Genomic DNA, 23,179 nt, shown 5'->3' on the forward strand with positions numbered 1-23,179 from the left:
TTACAATTGGGTTTTGTATTGAATTTATGGGTCAAAAATTATAGTTTGACTTTGTATGAATTTTATGATGAGGCTCTAGTATTGAAAGTCTTATGACTTGACTTGGGCATACACCCTAAATGGAATTGATGATTAGCACTTTGATTTTTTTGGTTCACAGTGCAATTTTCATATGGGTATATTTTGAGTTGTACATGTGGAATTCTCAAATTGCACTTTGATATTCCTTGTTCATTGTGCAAATTTCGTATGAGTATATTTTTAGCTGTCCCACCATTAATAGATTTGTCAAAGTAAACTTTGACTTTCTTTGTTCACAATATGAAATTTTAAGTTGCTATTTGTTATTTAAACTGTTGATGAATTATTTGTTGGTCTTTTGGTGGTTTGTTGGGCCAAAGTGGGAGGATTTTGGATTATAATTTGACTTCATATTCATTTGTTTTTGTAAATATGAGTTGGGTGTGCTCTCTAAATTTAGTTGGCAGTTTTTGCGTACTTTTAAAAGTTTTGGATGATTATATTTAAGTTGTCCTCTATAAATGGTTTCAGTGGGATCGAACGTTCGAGCCCTTTATTCAAAATTATTTTCTCTGTCTAATTATTTTTTAGTTGGTCTTGTACTTCAAATTTTTATATCTTGTATTGGTCGGAAAGCTCAAATTTGGATTGGGTTAAGTGGGTATCCTAAATTGGATTGACTGAGTATGAATCACGATTTTTGTTCGTTGTAAATTTTGCACACCCATATCAAAGTTATCCTTCTAAAATGTTTCATGAAGTTCTTTGTATTGATAATGGGTAACGATTGCGTCTCTAATTTGGGATCTTCCACCTTGCGTGAGTTATATAATTTGGAGGAGTTTATCCCATAACAATATCTAGCAAGATGAAACTTTTCAATTATCGAACAAAAAAATGATGGTTTATGGGCCTCATTTTGTGTGCAATTAATGGATTACAATTGGGTTTTGTATTGAATTTATGGGTCAAAAATTATAGTTTGACTTTGTATGAATTTTATGATGAGGCTCTAGTATTGAAAGTCTTATGACTTGACTTGGGCATACACCCTAAATGGAATTGATGATTAGCACTTTGATTTTTTTGGTTCACAGTGCAATTTTCATATGGATATATTTTGAGTTGTAAATATGGAATTCTCAAATTGCACTTTGATATTCCTTGTTCATTGTGCAAATTGTGCAAATTCCGTATGAGTATATTTTTAGCTGTCCCACCATAAATAGATTTGTCAAAGTAAACTTTGACTTTCTTTGTTCACAATATGAAATTTTAAGTTGCTATTTGTTATTTAAACTGTTGATGAATTATTTGTTGGTCTTTTGCTGGTTTGTTGGGCCAAAGTGGGAGGATTTTGGATTATAATTTGACTTCATATTCATTTGTTTTTGTAAATATGAGTTGGGTGTGCTCTCTAAATTTAGTTGGCAGTTTTTGCGTACTTTTAAAAGTTTTGGATGATTATATTTAAGTTGTCCTCTTTAAATGGTTTCAGTGGGATCGAACGTTCGAGTCCTTTATTCAAAATTATTTTCTCTGTCTAATTATTTTTTAGTTGGCCTTGTACTTCAAAATTTTATATCTTGTATTGGTCGGAAAGCTCAAATTTGGATTGGGTTAAGTGGGTATCCTAAATTGGATTGACCGAGTATGAATCACGATTTTTGTTCGTTGTAAATTTTACAAACCCATATCAAAGTTATCCTTCTAAAATGTTTCATGAAGTTCTTTGTATTGATAATGGGTAACGATTGCGCCTCTAATTTGGGATCTTCCACCTTGCGTGAGTTATATAATTTGGAGGAGTTTATCCCATAACAATATCTAGCAAGATGAAACTTTTCAATTATCGAACAAAACAATGATAGTTTATGGGCCTCATTTTGTGTGCAATTAATGGATTACAATTGGGTTTTGTATTGAATTTATGGGTCAAAAATTATAGTTTGACTTTGTATGAACTTTATAATGAGGCTCTAGTATTGAAAGTCTTATGACTTGAGTTGGGCATACACCCTAAATGGAATTGATGATTAGCACTTTGGTTTTTTTGGTTCACAGTGCAATTTTCATATGGGTATATTTTGAGTTGTAAATGTGGAATTCTCAAATTACACTTTGATATTCCTTGTTCATTGTGCAAATTCCGTATGAGTATATTTTTAGCTGTCCCACCATTAATAGATTTGTCAAAGTAAACTTTGACTTTCTTTGTTCACAATATGAAATTTTAAGTTGCTATTTGTTATTTAAACTGTTGATGAATTATTTGTTGGTCTTTTGGTGGTTTGTTAGGCCAAAGTGGGAGGATTTTGGATTATAATTTGACTTCATATTCATTTGTTTTTGTAAATATGAGTTGGGTGTGCTCTCTAAATTTAGTTGGCAGTTTTTGCGTACTTTTAAAAGTTTTGGATGATTATATTTAAGTTGTCCTCTATAAATGGTTTCAGTGGGATCGAACGTTCGAGCCCTTTATTCAAAATTATTTTCTCTGTCTAATTATTTTTTAGTTGGTCTTGTATTCAAATTTTTATATCTTGTATTGGTTGGAAAGCTCAAATTTGGATTGGGTTAAGTGGGTATCCTAAATTGGATTGACCGAGTATGAATCACGATTTTTGTTCGTTGTAAATTTTGCACACCCATATCAAAGTTATCCTTCTAAAAAGTTTTATGAAGTTCTTTGTATTGATAATGGGTAACGATTGCGCCTCTAATTTGGGATCCTCCACCTTGCGTTAGTTATATAAATTGGAGGAGTTTATCCCATAACAATATCTAGCATGATGAAACTTTTCAATTATCGAACAAAACAATGATGGTTTATGGGCCTCATTTTGTGTGCAATTAATGGATTACAATTAGATTTTGTATTGAATTTATGGGTCAAAAATTATAGTTTGACTTTGTATGAATTTTATAATGAGGCTCTAGTTTTGAAAGCCTTATGACTTTAGTTGGGCATACACCCTAAATGGAATATTTTTAGTTGTTCCAAGTGGAATTCTCGAATTGCACTTTGCTTTTCTTGGTGTATTATGCAAATTCCGTATGACTATATTTTTAGCTGTCCTACCATAAATAGAAATTTCAAAGTGAACTTTGACTTTCTTTGTTCACCATAGGAAATTTTAACTTACCCTTTGTTATTCGAACAGTAGATGAATTATTTGTTATTGTTTAGGTGGTTTGATGGGCCAAGGTGGAAGGATTTTAGATTATACTTTGACTTCATGTTTATTTGTTGTATATGTATGAGTTGGGTGTAATATCTAAATGTGGTTGACAATTTTTTCCTATTTTTGAAATTTTTCTATGACTCTATCTAACTTGTCCTTTATAAATGGTTGTAGTATGATTTTTTTATCCAATGGGCTCAGCCTCTATCTCTTAGCTCTAGTTATGGTTATTAGCTCTAGCTACTAGTTATAGCTACTAGCTAGCTCTACCTATTAGCTCTAACCACATACTCTTTCTACTAGCTCTTGCTACGAGCTCTAGCACCAGCTGCTAGCTCTAACTATTATCTCTAGCTTTAACTACTAGATCTAGTTGTAGCTCTAATTTTAGCTACAAGCTCTAGGTACTACCTCTAGCTCTTGCTACTAATTTAGCACTAGCTACTAGCTTTAAGAACTAGTTATAGATTCTAAGCTCTAGCTACAACTTCTAGTTAAGCTCTAGCTCTATATACTAGCTCTAGCTACTAGCTCTTGCTCTAGCTACAAGCTCTAGCTACTACCTCTAGCTTTAGATATTACCTCTAACTACAAGCTCTAGATCTAGGTTAAACTCTCACTACTAGCTCTAGCTCATGCTCTATCTCTAGCCACTATCTTTAGCCACTAGCTCTAACTCTAGCTCTAACTCTAGCTCTAGTTATAGCTACTAGCTCTAGCTCTAGGTCTAATTACTATCTACTAGCTCTATCTCAAGCTACTAGCTTTATCTCAAGCTATTAGAGCTAGGTCGTAGTTGTAACTCTAACTACTAGTTGTAAGTCTAGCTACTAGCTTAAGATACTAGGTCTAGCTATGGTTATAGCTCTAGCTCTACCTTTAGCTTTAGATACTTGCTCTAGCTATTACACTAACTCTAATTGTACATCAAGCTTCTAGCTCTAGCTTTTGTTATTTGATCTTTCAACTAGCTCTAGTTGTAGTAGCTAGTAGCTTGTAGCTAAAGCTAGTAGGTAATAGCTAGGCCTAGTAGCTAGTAGCAATAGATAGTAGCTAGTATATTATAGCTAGAGCTAGTAGCTAGTAGCCAAATGTAGCAACTAAAGCTAGCAAGTAGCTATTAGCTAGAGTTACTAGCTAGTAGCTAGAAGCTAGAACTAGTAGCTAGTAGTTGGGAGCTAGTAGCTAGAGAATGTAGCTAGTAGCAAGTAGCTAGAGATAATAGCTAGTAGTTACATGTAGTAGTTAGTAGCTAGTAACTTGTAGCTAATAACTAGTAGCTAAGCTACTAGCTAGTAGCAATAGCTTGCTACTAGCTAGTAGCAATAGCTACTAGCTAGTAGCAATAACTACTAGGAAGTACTAGTTGCTAGTAGCTAGTTGCTAGTAGGTTGTAGCTAGAGGCTAGAGCTAGTTGCTTGTAGTTAGCAGCTAGAAGCTAGAGCTAGTAAGTAGTAACCAGTAGGTAGAGCTAGTAGTTAGTAGCTAGAGCTAACAGTTAGTACATAATAGATAGTAGCTAGCAACTAGTAACTTATGATAGTATCTAGTAGCTAGCAGGTTGTAGGTAGTAGGTAGTAGGAGCTAGTTGCTAGTAGTTAGCAGTTAATACCTACCGGCTAGTAGCTTGTAGAAAGTAACAAGTTGCTAGAGCTAGTAGCTAGAGCTAGTAGAAAGTAGCTAGTAGCTTATAGCTAGAGTTAGTAGCTAGTAGGTAATAGCTAGGCCTAGTAGCTAGTAGCTAATAGCTATAGATAGAAGCTAGTAGCCAGATGTAGCAACTAGAGCTACTAGCAAGTAACTATTAGTTAGAGCTTCTAGCTAGAAGCTATGAGCTAGAACTAGTAGCTAGTAGCTACTGCTAGTAGTTGGGAGCTAGTAGCTACAAGTAATAGGTAGTAGCCAGTAGCTTGTAGCTACTCGCTAGTAGCCAGTAGCTAACTACTAGGAAGTAGCTAGTAGCTTGTAGCTCTCAGCTAAAAGCTAGAGTTAGGATATAAAAATTAGAGCTAGAGCTAGTAGGTAGTAACTAATAGCTAGAGATAGTAGGTAGTAACTAGTAGCTAGAGCAAGTAGATAGTAGCTAGACTTAGGATCTAGCAGCTAGTAGGTATTAGGTAGTAACTAGTAGGTAGTAGCCAATATGTAGTAAGTAGTAGGTTGTAGATAACAGCTAGTAGCTAGAACTAGAAGCTATTAGCTAGTAGATAGAGCTAGAAGGTAGTAGCTAGTACCTCCTAGCTAGTAGCTAGTAGGTGGTAGCTAGAGCTAATAGTTTGTAGCTAGTAGCTAATAGATAGTGATAGCAACTACGAGCTAGTAGCAAGTAGCTAAAGCTAGTAGCTAGAGTTAGTAATTAGAAGCTAAAGCTAATATCTAGTAACTACGAACCAGAGCTAGAGCTAGAGCTAGTACTAGTAGCTAGTAGTTGGTACTAGTACCTAGTACTAGTAGCTAGTAATAATACTAGTAGCTAGTAATAGTAGTTACTAACTAGTACTAGTAGCTAGTACTAGTAGCTAGTAGTTAGTAATAGTAGCTAGTAGCTAGTACTAGTAGCTGGTTCTAGTACTAGTAGCTAGTAGCTAATAAATAGTACTAATAGCTACGAGCTAGTACTAGTAGCTAGTTAGTAGCTACTAGCTAGTAGTAGTTGCTAGAAGCTAGTACTAGTAGCTACTAGCTAGAACAAGAAGATAGTAGCTACTACAAGAAGTTAATAGCTAGTACAAGAAGCTAGTAGCTAGTACTAGTAGCTAGTAGCTAGTACTAATAGCTAGTAGCTAGTACTAGTAGCTACTAACTAATACTAGTAGCTAGTTGCTATAAGCTCGTAACTAGTATTAGTAGCTAGTAGCTAGTACTAGTAGCTAGTACCTAGTAATAACAGCTAGTACTAGTTGCTAGTACTAATACTTACCAGCTAGTACTATTAGCTACAAGCTAGTACTAGTAGCTAGTAGCAAGTACTAATAGCTACTAGTAACTAGTAACTAGTAGCTAGTACTAGTCGCTAGTAGCTAATAGGTAGTAGTTAGTAGCTAGTACTAGTAGCTAGTACTAGTAGCTAGTAATAGTACTAGTATTAGTACTAGTAATAGTACTAGTACTAGTAGCTAGTACTAGTAGCTAGTAACTAGTACTAGTAGCTTGTAGCTAGTACTAGTAGCTAATACTAGTAAATAGTACTAGTAGTTAGTAGCTAATAACTAGTACTAATAGCTACTAACTAGTACTAGTAGCTAGTACTAGTACCAACTAGTTAGTACTACTAGTAGTAGCAAGCACTAGTAGAAAGTACTAGTAGTTAGTAGGTAGTAACTGGTACTAGTAGTTAGTAGCTAGTACTAGTAGCTAGTTCTAGTACTAGTAGCTAATAACTAGTACTAATAGCTATTAGCTAATACTAGTAGCTAGTACTAGTAGCTAGTAGTAGTAGCTAGTACTAGTAGTTAGTAGCTAGTACTAGTAGCTAGTACTAGTAGTTAGTAGCTAGTACTAGTAGCTAGTACTAGTAGTTAGTAGCTAGTACTAGTAGCTAGTACTAGTAGTTAGTAGCTAGTACTAGTAGCTAGTTCTAGTACTAGTAGCTAATAACTAGTACTAATAGCTACTAGCTAATACTAGTAGCTAGTAGCTAGTACTAGTAGTTAGTACTCGTAGCTAGTACTAGTATACTAGTAGCTAGTACTAGTAGTTTATACTAGTAGCTAGTAGCTAAGAGTTAGTACTTGTAGATACTAGTACAAAGACTAGTTAGTAGTACTAGCTAGTAGCTAGTACTAGTAGTTAGTACTAGTAACTAGTAATAGTAGGTAGTACTAGTAGCTAATTGCTGACACTAGTACCTACTAGCTAATACTAATATAGTAGCTAGTAGCTAGTACTAGTACCTAGTAGTTAGTACTAGTAGCTAGTAATAGTAGGTAGTACTAGTAGCTAGTTGCTGGTACTAGTACCCACTAGCTAGTACTAATAGCTAGTAGTTAGTAGCTAGTACTACTAGTTGGTTCTAGTACTAGTAACTAATAACTAGTACTAATAGCTACTAGCTAATATTAGTAATTAGGACTAATAGCTAGTAGCTAGTACTAGTACCTAGTTAGCAGTTACTAGTTAGTACCACAAGCTACTAACTAGTAGCTTGTGACACTAGCTAGTAACTAGTAGTAGTTGCGAGAAGCTAATACTAGTAGCTACTCGCTAAGCTAGTAGCAAGTAGCTAGTACTAGAAGTTAATAGCTAGTACTAATAGCCAATAGCTAGTACTAGTAGCTACTAACTAGTACTAGTAGCTAGTAGGTAGTACTAGTAGCTAGTACTAGTAATTAGTACTAGTAGTTAGTACTAGTAGCTAATAACTAGTACTAGTAGTTAGTACTAGTAGCTAATAGCCAGTACTAGTAGCTAGTACTAGTAGCTAGTACTAGTAGTTAATAACTAGTACTAGTAGCTAGTAGCTAGTACCTCGTAGCTAATACTAGTAACTAGTTCTAATACTAGTAGCTAGTAGCTAGTACTAATAGCTAGTAGATAGTACTAATAGCTACTAGTAGCTAGTATGTAGTACTAATAGCTACTTGTAGCTAATACTAGTAACTAGTAGTTAGTACTTGTAGCTAGTACTAGTAGCTTGTAGCTAGTAACTAGTACCAGTAGCTAGTAGCTAGCAGTTGGTACTAGTAGCTAGTACTACTAGCTTGTAATAGTACTAGTACCAGTAGCTAGTAATAGTCGTTACTAACTAGTACTAGTAGGTAGTAATTAGTAGCTAGTAGCTAGTAATAATAGCTAATAGTTAGTATTAGTAGTTTGTAATAGTAGCTACTAGCTACTAGCTAGTACCAGTACCTAGTAGCAAGTACTGGTAGCTAGTAGCAATTAGCTAGAACTAGTAGCTAGTACTAGTAGCTGATTCTAGTAGTAGTAGCTAGTAGCTAATAAATAGTACTAATAGCTACTAGCTAGAACTAGTAGCTAGAACTAGTAGCTAGGACTAGTAGCTAGGACTAGTAGCTAATACTAGTAGCTAGTAATTAGTACTAGTAGCTAGTAGCTAATACTAGTAGCTTGTTAGTAGCTACTAGCAAGTACCACTAGCTACTAGCTATTAGTACTAGCTAGTAGCTAGTGGTACTAGCTAGTAGCTAGTAGTAGATGCTATAAGCTAATATTCGTAGCTACTAGCTAGTACTGGTAGCTAGTAGCTAGTACAAGAAGCTAGTAGCTAGTACAATAGGCTAGTAGCTAGTACTAGTAGTAAATAGCTAGTAGTAGCCAGTAGCTAGTACTAGTAGCTAGTTGTTATGAGCTCGTAATTAGTACTAGTAGCTAGTACTAGTAGGTAGTAGGTAGTAACTAGTAGCTAGTACTAGTAGGTAGTAGGTAGTAGCTAGTAGGTAGTAGGTAGTAGCTAGTAGCTAGTACTAGTTGTTAGTACTAGTTGCTAGTAGCTAGTACTAATACCTACCAGCTAGTACTAGTAGCTAGTCGCTAGTACTAGTAGCTAGTCACTAGTACTAATAGCTACTAGTATCTAGTAGCTAGTACTAGTAGCTAGTACTAGTAGTTAGTAGCTAGTAGCTAGTACTAGTAGCTAATACTAGTAACTAGTATAGGTATCTAATACTAGTAACTAATACTAGTTGCTAGTAGCTAATGACTAGTACTAGTAGCTAGTACTAGTAGCTAGGACTAGTAGCTAGTACTAGTAGCTAATAATTAGTATTAGTAGCTAGTGTTACTAGCTAGTAGTAGTTGCTAGAAGCGAATACTAGTAGCTACTACCTAGTACTAGTTGCTAGTAACTCGTACTAATAGGTAGTAGCTAGTACTAGTAGTTAGTAGTTAATAGCTAGTACTAATAACTAGTACTAATAGTTAGTACTAGTAGCTAGTACTAGTAGATAATAGTTAGTACTACTAACTTGTACCTAGTACTAGTAGCTACTAACTAGTACTAGTAGCTAATTGGTAGTAACTCGTACTAATAGCTAGTAGCTTGTACTAGTAGCTACTAGTTAGTACCTAGTACTAGTACCTAGTACTAGTAGCTAATACTAGTAGTACTACTAGCTAATAGCTAGTACTAGTAGCTACTTTTAGTAGCTAGTATTAGTATCTTCTAGCTAGGACTAGCAGCGAGTACTAGTAACTAGTAGCTAGTACTAGTAATTTGTACTAGTACTAGTAGCTAGTAGTTAGTACTTGTAGATACTAGTACTACTACTAGTACTAAGACTAGCTATTAGTACTAGCTAGTAGCTAGTAGCTAGTACTAGTAGCTAGTAGCTAGTAGCTAGTACTAGTAGCTAGTAGCTTGTAATTAGTACTAATACTACTAGTAGTTAGTTAGTAGTTACTAGCTAGTACCACTAGCTACTAGCTATTAGTACTAGCTAGTAACTAGAAGTAGTTGTTAGAAGCAAGTACTAGTAGCTACTAGCACGTTCTAGTAGCTAGTAGCTAGTAGCTAGTACTAGTAGCTAATACTAGTAGCTAGTACTAGTAGCTAATACTAGTAGCCAGTATTAGTAGCTAGTAGCTAGTACTAGTAGCTAGTAACTAGTACTAGTAGCTAGTAGCTAGTACTAGTAGCCAGTAGCTAATACTTGTAGCTACTAACTAGTACTAGTAGTTAGTACTAGTAACTAATAGCTAGTATTAGTGGCTAGTGCTAGTAGCTAGTTTTAGTAGATAGTACTAGTAGCTAGTAGCTAGTACTATTAGCTAGTACTAGTAGCTAATACTTATAGCTAGTAGCTAGTACTAGTAGCAAGTAGCTAGTAGCTAGTACTAGTAGCTATTACTAGTACCTACTAGCTAGTACTAGTAGCTATTAGCAAGTACTAATAGCAAGTACTAGTAGCTAGTAACTAGTACTAGTAATTAGTACTAGTAGTTAGTACTAGTAGCTAGTATTAGTAGCTAGTTTTAGTAGCTAGTATTAGTAGCTTCTAGCTAGGACTAGCAGCGAGTAATAGTAGCTAGTAGCTAGTACTAGTAGTTTGTACTAGTAGCTAGTAGTTAGTACTTGTAGATACTAGTACTATTACTAGTACTAAGACTAGCTACTAGTAGTAGCTAGTAGCTAGTACTAGTATCTAGTAGCTAGTAGCTAGTACTAGTAGCTTGTAATTAGTACTAGTACTACTAGTAGCTAATTAGTAGCTACTAGCTAGTACCACTAGGTACTAGCTATTAGTACTAGTAGCTACTAGCACGTTCAAGTAGCTAGTAGCTAGTACTAGAAGCTAGTACCTAGTAGCTAGTACTAGTAGTCAGTAGCTAGTACTAGTACTAGCTACTATACTAGTACTAGAAGCTAGTAGCTAGTACTAGTGGTTAGTACTAGTAGCTAGTACTAGTAGCCAGTAGCTAGGACTAGTAGCTACTAACTAGTACTAGTAGCTAGTAGTTAGTAGTTAGTAACTAGTACTAGTAATTAGTACTAGTAGTTAGTAGTAGTAACTAACAACTAGTATTAGAAGCTAGTGCTAGTAGCTAGTTTTAGTAGATAGTACTAGTACTAGTAGCTAGTACTAGTAATTAGTACTAGTAGTTAGTACTAGTAGCTAATAGCTAGTACTAGTAGCTAGTACTAGTAGCTAGTTTTAGTAGCAAATACTAGTAGCTAGTACTAGTAACCAGTAGATAGTACTAGTAGCTAGTAGCTAGTACTAGTAATTAGTAACTAGTACTAGTAGCTTGTAGCTAGTAGCTAGTACTAGTAGCTAGTATTAGTAGCTTGTAGCTAGTACTAGTAGCTTGTAGCTAGTAGCTAGTAGCTAGTGTAACATTCCGTCAGGATATTACGGATTTATAAATAAATAAATGGAATAAATAAAACAACGCGGTTAATAATACCTCATTTTCCCAAAACGCGGGAAAATTTAAAGGTTTATTAAATGAGTGGATAAATTTTAGAACGTCAATTACAAAACTAAAACCACAATGTTATCAAGTCACCCATCAGGGTTTACAAATGTTTTCAAAAACAAAAGATACATATAAGAGTTTCCCAAGTCAATCCCCTCTCCACGACTAAGCTGCACCAGAGCCACCTACATCACCAATATCTGCTCCCATGTACCGCGTACACGATCATCGCCACACACACGCAGATAGGGTGAGCTTAGCAGATAAGTCACATATATATACAAAGCTATAAACATATATATATATATATATATATATATATATATATATATATATATATCAACATGCATATATATCACAACACTTAACTTAACTTTCCACATTGCCCTATATTTTCATTCCCGTAATCCAATCCCCAATACGTTTATTCGTGTTCTACATCGCCTAAGGACTTCTTCAAGGTGACTTGTTGCCATACCTATCGGCCACAACCGATAGAGCACGTGCGGGAAAACATGTTACGGATCATACACCGCAACGCCAGGTAGAGTTCCCATATACGAACATAGTCTGTATCGTCCCAAGACTACCAAACTCATCAGCCAACAATTGAGGAGGGCAATCTATCTGGACCCATCCGTACTGGCCACAACCAGCACACTCACACCGGTAACACTCGCCAACCCGTGCCACAACTCAAGGGTTCCTCGTGTCCATCCGCCATCCCGAGCCACAACTCAAGAGATGTTATTTCGAGCCACAACTCAAGGAATACCACGTGTTTAACCCCTATCCCGAGCCACAACTCAAGGGATACGTTCCGAGCCACAACTCAAGGAACACCAGCAATCTCACCCTTAAAGTATCACTAGACGCACTGTAGATCACAATTTCATAAATAAAACTTAAAGCTGCAGCAATATAAATCGCCTGGCGGGGGACATGTGCCGCCAGGCGCTGCCAGCTCCCAGACCGCCTGGCGGGTGTCGCGTACGCCAGGCGCACAACGCCTCAAATACTCAACTCGCTCCAGGTACCGCCTGGCGGTATTACTCCCACCGCCAGGCGCCTCCGTAACAGTGGCTTCCTATTGGTTGAACATCGTCTGGCGCCACAGGCTCTTCCGCCAGGCGCCGTACCAGTACAGTCATCCCTTCTGGTTTATGTTCTCTATCTCAAATTTTTTCCTCAACACTACTAGATTTTTGGTACCAAATATACAGCATATAACCATAACACATTATTTCCTAAGACTTAGGCCAACCACCACAACCAATTATGTTCTCAATTCCAACTGTCCCTATTCTAAGACTTTATTTCAAGCAGTATCGTGAACCCAAGCTAACCAAATTACTAATACCCATATTAGAAAAATTAGTTCAACATCTCAATATCAAACCATCATGTCAATTCATATTTCATGCTAGAAATCACAATTCAATTATCATAATATAGAAGAACCTGTTTTCATATATTTAAATAATAAAACCATAACATCAAAAGTTAGCATACATAGGACTCGAACTCAAGTCCTTTTGCACAATCAAAGTGCTCTCAACCACATGAGCTAGCACTTTTCCACGTCATACCAACCATAATTAATGTTATAATTATTTCTCCTCCCGTATTTATCAATTAATTATTTATTTAATTAATTAATTAAATTTTACGGGTCTTACAGCTAGTACTAGTAACTAGTAACTAGTACTAGTAGCTAGTAGTTAGTAATTAGTAGCTAGTAGCTAGTAACTAATACCTAGTAGCTAGTAACTAATAGCTAGAAGCTAGTAGCTAATAACTAGTACTAATAGTTACTAGCTAGTAGCTAATAACTAGTACTAATAGCTACTAGCTAGTACTAATAGCTAGAACTAGTAGCTAGTACTAATAGCTAGAACTAGTAGCTAGTACTAGTAGCTTGTAATTAGTACTAGTACTACTAGTAGCTAGTTAGTAGCTACTACCTAATACTAAGAGCTAGTATAGCTAGTAGCTAGTTGTACTAGCTAGTATCTAGTAGTTGCTAGAAGCTAGTACTAGTAGCTACTAGCTAGTTCTACAAGCCAGTAGCTTGTACTAGTAGCTAGTTCTAGTAGCTAGTGTAAGTATCTAGTAGTAGCAGCCAGTAGCTAGTACTAGTAGCTAGTAGCTAGTACTAGTGGTTAGTAGCTAGTACTAGTAGCTAATACTACTAGCTAGTACTAGTAGCTAGTAGCTAGTAGCTACTAGTAGCTTGTAGCTAGTACTAGTAGCTGGTTCTAGTACTAGTAGCTAGTAGCTAATAACTAGTACTAATAGCTACTAGCTAGTAGCTAATAACTAGTACTAATAGCTACTAGCTAGTACTAATAGCTAGAACTAGTAGCTTGTACTAGTAGCTTGTAAGTAGTACCAGTACTACTAGTAGCTAGTTAGTAACTACTAGCTAGTACCACTACCTACTAGCTATTAGTACTAGCTAGTAGCTAGTGGCTAGTGGCACTAACTACTAGCTAGTGGTACTAGCTAGTAGCTAGTGTTACTACCTAGGAACTAGTAGTTGCTAGAAGCAAGTACTAGTAGCTACTAGCACGTTCCAGTAGCTAGTAGCTAGTACTAGAAGCTAGTAGCTAGTAGCTAGAAGCTAGTACTAGTAGCTAGTTTTAGTAGCTAGTACTAATAGTTAGTACTAGTAGCTAATACTAGTTATAGTAGCTAGTAGCAAGTACTAGTAGCTAGTAGCTAGTACTAGTAGCTAGTACTAATAGCTAGTTTTAGTAGCAAGTACTGGTAACTAGTACTAGTAGCTAGTACTAGTAACCAGTAGATAGTACTAGTAGCTAGTAGCTAGTAGTTAGTAGCTAGTACCTAGTACTTGTAGCTAGTAGCTAGTAACTACTACTAGTAGCTAGTAACTAGTAACTAGTACTAGTAGCTAGTACTAGTAGCTGGTTCTAGTACTAGTAGCTAGTAGCTAATAACTAGTATTAATAGTTTCTAGCTAGTAGCTAATAACTAGTACTAATAGCTACTAGCTAGTACTAATAGATAGAACTAGTAGCTAGTACTAGTAGCTTGTAATTAGTACTAGTACTACTAGTAGCTAGTTAGTAGCTACTACCTAGTACTAATAGCTAGTAGCTAGTGGTACTAGCTAGTATCTAGTAGTAGTTGTTAGAAGCTAGTAATAGTAGCTACTAGCTAGTACTACAAGTTAGTAGCTTGTACTAGTAGCTAGTTCTAGTAGCTAGTGCTAGCAGCCAGTAGCTAGTAGTACTAGCTACTAATTAGTAGCTAGTAGCTAGTACTAGTAGCTAATACTACTAGCTAGTACTACTAGCTAGTAATAGTATTAGTACTAGTAGCTACTAACTAGTACTAGTATTAATAGGCAGTAGCTAGGAGCTTGAAGCTAGTATTAGTAGTACTAGCTAGTACCACTAGTTACTAGCTATTAGTACTAGCCAGTAGCTAGTGGTACTAGCTAGTAGCTAGTGGTACTAGCTAGTAGCTAGTGGTACTAGCTAGTAGCTAGTAGTAGTTGCTAGAAGCTAATACTAGTAGCTAATAGCTAGTACTAGTAGCTAGTACTAAAAGCTAGTAGCTAGTACTAGTAGTTAGTACTAGTAGCTACTAACTAGTACTAGTAGCTACTTGCTAGTAACTTGTACTAATAGCTAGTAGTTAGTAGCTAGTACTAGTATTGGTACTGGTAGTTAATACTAGTAGCTTGTACTAGTAGCTAGTTTTGGTAGCTAGTACTAGTAATTAGTAGATAATACTAGTAACTAGTACCTAGTACTAGTAGCTAGTAGCTAGTAACTATTACTAGTAACCAGTATCTAGTAGACAGTAGTTAGTACTAGCTAGTACTAGTAACTAGTACTAGTAATTAGTAGATAGTACTAGTAGCTCATATCTAGTACTAGTAGCTAGTACTAATAGCTAGTAGCTAGTACTAGTAGCTAGTAGCTAGTAGCTAGTAACTAGTACTAGTAACTAGTATCTAATAGCCAGTAACTAGTGGCTAGTACTAGTTGCTACTAGTACGTAGTATTATAGTTATTTGCTAGTAGCCAATAGCTAGTAGTTAGCACTACTAGCTAGTAGCTAGTGCTAATAGTTAGTAGCTACTAGCTAGTAGCTAATGCTAGTAATTAGTAGCTGCTAGTTAGTTTTAGTAGCTAGTACTGGTAGCCAGTACTAGTAGCTAGTAGCGAGTACTAGTAACTAGTACTAGTAGCTAGTAGCTAGAACTAGGAGCTAGTAGGTAGTACTAGTAACTAGTATCTAGTAGCCAGTAGCTAGTACTAGTAATTACTAGCTAGTACTTGAAACTACTAGCTAGTACTAGTAGCTAGTAGTAAGTACTAGTACGTTATAAAGGTTGGCATGAGATTATGTGCATAATACATATTACTTGATTGATTGAGTATGATTGGTCTATGGTCAGTGCATAATTCCATGAACCTCTAGGTGAGACCTCATGGTAGTGCTTCAGTGGTCGAGACGTAATTCCATGATCTCTGTTAGTGGGAGTTCATAGTGGCGCCCCATCTATATAATTTGGTAAGGATTCAAGGTAAGGTTGCATCCTGACACTCTAAGGAGTTAGTTAGTCTCACTTAGAGCGGACTAACTCTTGTGGTGAGAGTAGTAGGAGGCCTGAAACTCATTAAGGGTTAATCTTGTGTGTGGGATTGAGAAAATGTAACACTTAACTCGGGGGTGAGCAGGATAATCCACCACAAGTGCAAGCATCCGCGAAATCCAACTAAATTATACATATCCGGATGAGTCGTGTCGAGTCTTAATGTATTGTTTGGAAGGTCATAACATGTTGGGGTGATGTTTGTATAATTGACTGTGAAAGAGTATATGATTGCATGATAACACTATTTTTTTGCTCTAGCTTACCCTTTTGCTTGTTTGATTGCTTTGTATGTGGTTCTTTTACTTTTGCGATGATCATCAATTTATTGATGTGAGCAGATGCGATAGATACTCGAGGTCAATAGGGGATGGATGATTCCGCTGCATAGTCTACTTGGGTTGGACTTCATGTTTTATTTGGGCTTTTCTTTAGAGTTATGGCCCATGTACTACTTTGCTCTTTAGTACTCTATTAACTATTGTTAAGTCCGTGGATTTCGTTTGTATCTGACATCGTGAAGTGCCTTGGTTTCTCCTAACATTTTCTGTATATTGTAAGGAGTAGCGTTTATACTTCAGGATTTGTCCTTAAATTTTTATCTGTGTAGCATTTCATTTAAATTAAAGATATTATTTAAATGGGGTGTTACAATTAAAGTGTATAAACATTCACATTATTACAAGATTGTGATAATAATATATTATAAATATTCAAAATATTATTTTAGTATTAATTACCTATATGAAAAATTATTACCCGGTTTACATATTAAAAAATATTTGATTTTTTATAAATTTTAATGATAAATACAAATTCTATTTTTTCTAAAATATTCAAATTTATCTTAAATAAATTTATCTTTTTAAAGTAAATTTAGATAGAGATTGAAAAATAAAAATAATATATTTTAAAATTTAAGAGATAAAAGCTGGTAAAATTTTCAGTTGAAACTGGATTTAGAGATTTAAGATTCAAAATCATACTTTGACCTAAATTTTATTGTGGGAAACAAAAACATTAAATCGAGTAAGAAGTGTTGCTTGTTGGTAGCGAGTGTCGAAGAGGTAAACGTTTCGTTTAAACCTCTTCATTGCATTCGCATACGATCCGTTTCCTCTAACATTAACAAAGATGGAGGATTCGAAACCACAACAGCAGCGAAAGAAAAATTACCGAAAGAGAAGCGCTCCTACAGACGAAGATCAACTTCCTCCATCTCAGAAAAACAACGAATCCGACGATGAGCGAGAAAGAAGGTTTGTCGCTTATTTCAATTCCACATTCTGATAGAAATTTTTTTGTCAGGGTTTTGGTTTCATTGATACTATTACTTTGTACAGAATGGCTCTGGAGGAAATCAAGCTTCTCCAAAAGCAGCGGGAAAGGAAATCGGGAATTCCAGCAAACCCTAGTTTGCAAGCGCAGAGTGGAACCGTCGGCGCTTTGGCTGCTAAAGCTGCTGAAAAGAACGACGCTGACGGCGGCGACAAGGATGAGCTCGTTCTTCAAGATACCTTCGCTCAAGAGACTGCTGTTTTGGTTGAAGACCCTAATATGTGTGTCTAAATTATATTATGTTGTGTTTGTGCTGAGGCATTTAAATTTTGATGGTTGTTGATGTTGGTGCAACTTGTTTGTTGATCAGGGTGAAATATATTGAGCTCGAGTTAGCGAAGAAGAGGGGAAGGAAAGTGGATGCTGCTGATCAAGTTGAGAATGAGCTGAAACGTGCTGAAGATGAACTTTATAAGATCCCTGAGCATCTTAAAGTGAGGGGCTCTTCTTTGTTTTGCAACTTACACTATTTATTGTTCTTTATTTTTCTTTATAGTTTATAGCATTAAAAAGGATGTGAATGATTTGTCTTACAGTGTTTGATACATCCTGCTCTTTCAGTATGTATTACCTTTTCTTGGATTCATTCTTCATTTAAAAATGTTGTTCCCTGTCAGGTGAAAAGGCGAAATTCAGAAGAAAGCTCTACTCAGTGGACTACTGGTATTGCTGAGGTTCAGCTTCCAATCGAGTATGCTTTCTCTTACTTGTGATTGCCTGTATTTGATGTTTTAATTATTTGTTGAAGAAGCATTTAAGAATTGACTGTGTTCGTATTATATTATTTTTTTCAAGTTAATCATAGGCTCTATGTTATTCATCTAGGGTATAAATTGATCTGCAGTTTGATTAGAATGGCAATGGCTGCCTTTTGTTGACGAGTTAAAACAAGACAGATCATGTTATTCAGTGTTTGGTGCTTCTTAAAAATAAATTATAATAGGACATGGCGTTAGAGAGTGGTACTTGTTTTGTTCCCCTGAAAGGGGTGGAACCAAGGAGGACATAATATTCTTTGTTGTCTGCACAGAAATGCTAACTTAGTGCCCGTACATGGAAACAAACTACCATACTTTAAGGACATTGGCTTTTATACTGATGCTTATTTTTTCAACTTTTACACTCAAAATTATTCCTCTTGTCCTTGGCTGATTGCTTTTTAAGGGTAATAATTTTTCCTCTTTTCTTATATGTTGCGAGTACTTGATGATTCTTGTTTATTGTATCTTTTTTTATCTATTTAATCAAGGGGAAAAAATGGTATAATTTATTTTAACGGATTTGACTTTGCATTTATATTTTTTTCCTGTTGAGTATGTTGGCTACGTTTTGTCTCTGTGATTTTTAGTACCCATGGTTGGAAACAAAAAACCAAACTTTATGAACTTCGGTTTTTCAGCTGAAGTGCTTTTGTTCAATGATTAATATTCACAATATTAATCTTTTCCATGGTTCGTTGCTTTTTAACCATAATAGATTCTCTCATATGTTGCAAGTAATTGTGGTGAATCTATTTGACGTGGAACAAAAAGATGATGTGTCTTAATCGATTTGATTTCATGTTTGCAGATATAAATTAAAAAATATTGAAGAAACAGAGGCTGCCAAAAAGCTTCTACAGGAAAGGAGACTTATGGGTCGGACAAAATCAGATTTCAGCATTCCATCGAGTTATAGTGCAGATTATTTCCAGCGTGGAAGAGATTATGCTGAAAAACTTAGAAGAGGTTTCATTTCCTTGATTCTGATATTTTAGAGTACATACGAATACTTGCTTGTTTACAGTCTTGATTTAGTTACCAATGTATTCATCCTGTGGCATTTACCATAATAGATAGAGGTCTGGCACTTTGTTGATTGTTTTAAAGCAATCTATATCCTAATCACTGACTAGCGAGCCCCCAATTTGCAGAACATCCAGAGTTGTACAAAGATAGAAGTTCACAGGATGATAGTTCTGGATCCAAACAAAATGATATAAGCACTGATGGCGCTGGAGCAGTACAGAGGCAGGCTGCAACAGATGAATTCATGTTAGAGCGCTTCAGGAAAAGAGAACGCCACCGTGTAATGCGGAGATGACATGAATGGTTGTGGCATACCTTGCAAAAGTCCATCAAAGATTGGTGGAGGTCCAGCTTCCGTTGATTGGGATGCCAATGCCATTGATTTTCACCAGTTCCTTAATTCAAACTGTTGTCAAAGATCATAGAGCTGCTTGAGCATTAATTTTTGTTGGTTCTCTTCTTTAGATAAAAATATATATATATATTTAGTCACCTCCAGCGGCCTGTTTGACTATTCAGTGGCTTATGTTGAGAGGTAGGAATAGAATTGTGATTATGAGCGCTTCTTTGATTGATCATCACTGACTTCCTGAGAGCCTTTAAGATATGGTGTAAACAGTTCTAGCGATGGCTAGAATGGTGATGGGGCCACCTACCTGCTTGTAAGCCGATTTGGATGTATAATATTGACTTTCAAAATATTTAATCTATCCATTGAAAAGTTTCCTCCTAGGTTCGTAATGATAAGTGCTTGTTCGAATCGGTGCTAACAGCCTTGTGTCAAATAATGTTTGTGTTACGATTTTAGATTCTCATATTTAATTTGATTAAAACTTACAGTAGATCTTCGTTCAATTGAGTTGAGTTAGACCCTTGACAATGTGATAAAAATCAACAATTTATACATCTTGTTCAATTGAGTAGACCCTTTGAAAATTTAATAAAAGTTAAAATTGATTGCGATGACAAGTAGAATCAATAGTAAGTGATTATACCTTGTGTAAAAGATTTAAGTTTGATATTCATTTTTAGTGCTAACACAAACTAAAATAGCTTATCGAAAGCCTCCTTAATGCTAACGTAGTAAGTAGGCATGTAAGCATGTTCAGATAATAAAGAAGTTACTTTTTTTTTGGCTGCAAAAGAAAAACCGTTAGCATAGAATGATGTTCTGCTTCGTGGGGATATTTTGACCAGTGTATTTGAACTACGACCCTTTAGAGGGATGATAGTAGTGGGTGATTAGTCTTCATAAGGATAAGTACTACAAGGTATCTTAGAATTACAAAAGCTGCTTTTTTTCCTTTGTCCAAACAGTGGAAATTTCAAGTGCGTAACTTGATCCACTTGTTCGAGCTTACATATTTGGTGGGCTTCATCGCGAAATGCTAGAATTTCGGAGCCACAATCCCTTGGAAAGCATACAAATTTAACATACATTCCTCGGATAAACTAATCAGAAACAAGATATAATTATAAAAAAGACGAGTGGAAGAATGGTGCGTAAAATTTGTATGTATTCTTCCATTCATGACTGAACCTTGCTGATGAAAGACTGGCCAAATCTCCAATTGGACGGTGCCACATCAAAAGCTGTGAGAGTTTTTCCATTGCTGAGTTGGATTCTGAAGGACAAGCTCTGGCCGTTGAGGTAGCTTAAGCTTTGCCAGTTAGCACCCCAATTCCTTGACATAGATTCCCAGTTACTCATTTTTGACCCTTTGATCCAAACCAGAGAGATATCCCCTGCTCCTCCTACGTTGCTTATAAGCACTAGTTCGAAATAGTCCTTCCCATTGATGGTAAATCTGATGCCTCCACTTCTTTTGCACCCAACTCTGCATCAAATTTCAACGTGTGTAAGTTGAGATAATTTTCACTTTCATAGTTAGAACATGCACAACGCAATATAACATACTTCCTGTATAAAATTGGGACAATTCCAGCCTTGTATTTGGCGATCATCTCAAAGGCAGGTTGAGACATGTCAAAGTGTGGTCTTGGAGGATTACACCAACCCCCATTGTCACTAGGTAGTGCAAAGTTTGGAGGGCAGAAATTTGTAGCAGTAATTGTAATGGAAGTGCCCCTTAGGCACCATTGGGGCACTTGACTTGCGTCACAAACTATCTGATAGCAACCACCACAAGACTTACCATCATTAAACAAAGCAGTGCTCAAAGCAGCTGTTTTTATTCCATAACCATCTGTGTTCAGATTTCCATACCCACATGCCCCACCTGTTCAATTCAAGTACAAACAAAATCTAGAACATCTTTTACCCATTCTAATTTAATTTACAAAAATAAAATGTACAACATCTTTTACCCATTGTTCCTGAGGCATCACTTCCACCATAGAAAGTTGCATGAGCTTTCAACCAACCTGCGGATGCTACTCTAAGTTCTGTGGTGAATAACACCACAAGTAGTATTAGACCACCGAAAACTACTTTTTCCATCTTCTCTATCTCTGAGTATGATTCTGAACTACGATTTTCTTAAGTTGCCGCTTAACATGACAAACTCTTATGATGTATTTATAACTGCTGGTTGAGACGTTTTTGCCCATAAAAAAATTGACTCAAACTCAAATTCGTATTATCGAACAAAAAAAAAGTGGTGTTGACCCAAAAACTAATAAAAAATAGAAGGCAGTTAGTTACGTGTGAAGAAGACTCAACCCATGAGAATTGTACCCAAAGCAACCATATAATGCTAATTGCTTTAATATTAATATTTTGATATTAGTATTCATCTTATATTTTCTCCATATGATTGTTTAGTCTCAATGAGCAGTGAAAGAACATGAACATGCATTGTTGGTCATAGGATCCGTGGTACGTCAGTCAAATACAATTTGCAGATCAACTTGCTTCAAAGTAAATCATGCATAATATAGTTAGTGATAAGTTGTATAAATTATTTCTGAGTACTGTCAGAATGTTACACTATTTTAAAGGCAAACTAACTAATAAACAGATATAACAGAGAAGATTCTTCTCCTCCCACATTGTCAAAAGACCAACTATTTTATATGATTTTGCTAAAAAAATTAACCGAAACGGTTGAGATTAAACTAATTAGTTCGGCTATGTTCTTAACCTGAATACTGTGATTAAGAGGAATTAAAAGAAAAGCACTTTTAATAGCTCAAAGTTAAAACAGATTTTAGAAGTTCTTTGAAGATATAAATCAAGATGAAGCAATCTTTGCTTCACTTGTTCTCGTATGTTTTGAAAAATGTAACACACCTTTGTAGACATTTTTGTAATACACTGTTTGTTAATAGTTGGATAGAATTTACATAAGCATTGCTAAAAAATTAAATTTCACTTGTTAGTCACCTTCCTTATTTAATAACAGGAAAAATATTGAAAACGCATCAGTATTTGTTGAATGATACAAAGTCAATTCTTACACGCAAGAAAATGGAAGAAAACACGCATTAATGGTAGAAGTAACATGCAATGGCCTATGATCTTGCTTATGAAAATGGAAACATTTTATATTGCAACTGCTAAAGAAGTTTTGACAATGATAATAAGTCAGCTATGAAAATGCTCATGAATGTATGGCATATAATGTGCCTTATCTGGTGGAGCTACGCCCATATGGCACATGGCTGATGCATTCCTTGTCATTGCCATGTTCACCAAACCACTGCTTCACATATGAGACATTGCTGAGTGTGAACAACATATAGCTAGTGTTGGAAACTATCCTCTTAGTTAGAAACGAGATTCAACTTTAGATTATGTTAACTAAGTATTAACTCTTTCATTATAAAGGATTTATTTTTCATGACAATATTTTGTTTGCTAGTAAGGTAGAATACAAACATAAAAGCAAAATAAACATTAACTGTAAACAGAAGAATTTAATCTTCTGTTAATTTCTTCAAAATGTACGGACAAATTAATTTTAACTTTTATTATGTCCTCTACAAAAGAAGCTTCCTCCAAACATGTTCTTACCCTATTCTTCTCACATTCTCACTTATATGTTTTGTATTACACCGACACATATTCTATTAATTTAAACCAAATCAACTAGTATTTCCTTATGAACTTACTTGGTTAGAATTTAGTGAAAGTAATTAAAAATGCTAAACAAAATTTAAAAATGAATATAAGCTATATGATTCACTTTTTTTTTTTGGTTTAATTACTCGTATAGTACTCAGTTTGGGGCTAGTGTGTCAATTAGGTACCCGGTTTTAAAAAAGTGTCAATTGCATTTCAACTTTTGAAAATTGTTTCAATTAGGTCCCTTTCAGACAAAGTTGACTAACGTCGTTAGTCAACGTGTCACGTGTCAATCTGTGATTTTTTTTTATTT

The 23,179-nt window shown here is 35.6% G+C and overlaps 2 protein-coding genes across 2 annotated transcripts; one reads left to right on the forward strand and one right to left on the reverse strand.

Moving 5' to 3' along the window:
• Nucleotides 1-16,707: 16,707 nt before the first annotated feature.
• Nucleotides 16,708-19,571, forward strand: LOC114189748 (integrator complex subunit-like protein). The gene is made up of 6 exons (XM_028078419.2): nt 16,708-16,973; nt 17,058-17,273; nt 17,363-17,486; nt 17,670-17,743; nt 18,622-18,779; nt 18,965-19,571. The coding sequence occupies exons 1-6, from the start codon at nt 16,849-16,851 to the stop codon at nt 19,132-19,134; spliced, it is 867 nt and encodes a 288-aa protein (XP_027934220.1). The 5' UTR covers nt 16,708-16,848; the 3' UTR covers nt 19,135-19,571.
• A 544-nt stretch (nt 19,572-20,115) lies between these two features.
• On the reverse strand, nt 20,116-21,369 carry EXPA17 (expansin A17). The gene is made up of 3 exons (XM_028081786.2): nt 21,168-21,369; nt 20,758-21,079; nt 20,116-20,677 (listed from the first exon to the last, which is right to left on the reverse strand). The coding sequence occupies exons 1-3, from the start codon at nt 21,298-21,300 to the stop codon at nt 20,368-20,370; spliced, it is 765 nt and encodes a 254-aa protein (XP_027937587.1). The 5' UTR covers nt 21,301-21,369; the 3' UTR covers nt 20,116-20,367.
• Between the last annotated feature and the right edge of the window lie 1,810 nt (nt 21,370-23,179).

The sequence above is a fragment of the Vigna unguiculata genome, chromosome 7 (genome assembly GCF_037176805.1).
Source record: "Vigna unguiculata cultivar grain cowpea cultivar isolate G323 ecotype 2 chromosome 7, ASM3717680v1, whole genome shotgun sequence".
In the NCBI taxonomy this organism is placed as follows: domain Eukaryota; kingdom Viridiplantae; phylum Streptophyta; class Magnoliopsida; order Fabales; family Fabaceae; genus Vigna; species Vigna unguiculata.

Coding starts and splice junctions, on each gene's coding strand:
- LOC114189748 (XM_028078419.2), top strand. CDS start 16,849: ATGGAGGATTCGAAACCACAACAGCAGCGAAAGAAAAATTACCGAAAG. Junction 17,744..18,621: donor GAGGTTCAGCTTCCAATCGA/GTATGCTTTCTC, acceptor TCATGTTTGCAG/ATATAAATTAAAAAATATTG. Junction 18,780..18,964: donor TGCTGAAAAACTTAGAAGAG/GTTTCATTTCCT, acceptor CCCAATTTGCAG/AACATCCAGAGTTGTACAAA.
- EXPA17 (XM_028081786.2), bottom strand. CDS start 21,300: ATGGAAAAAGTAGTTTTCGGTGGTCTAATACTACTTGTGGTGTTATTC. Junction 21,080..21,167: donor TGATGCCTCAGGAACAATGG/GTAAAAGATGTT, acceptor TGAATTGAACAG/GTGGGGCATGTGGGTATGGA. Junction 20,678..20,757: donor GTCCCAATTTTATACAGGAA/GTATGTTATATT, acceptor AATTTGATGCAG/AGTTGGGTGCAAAAGAAGTG.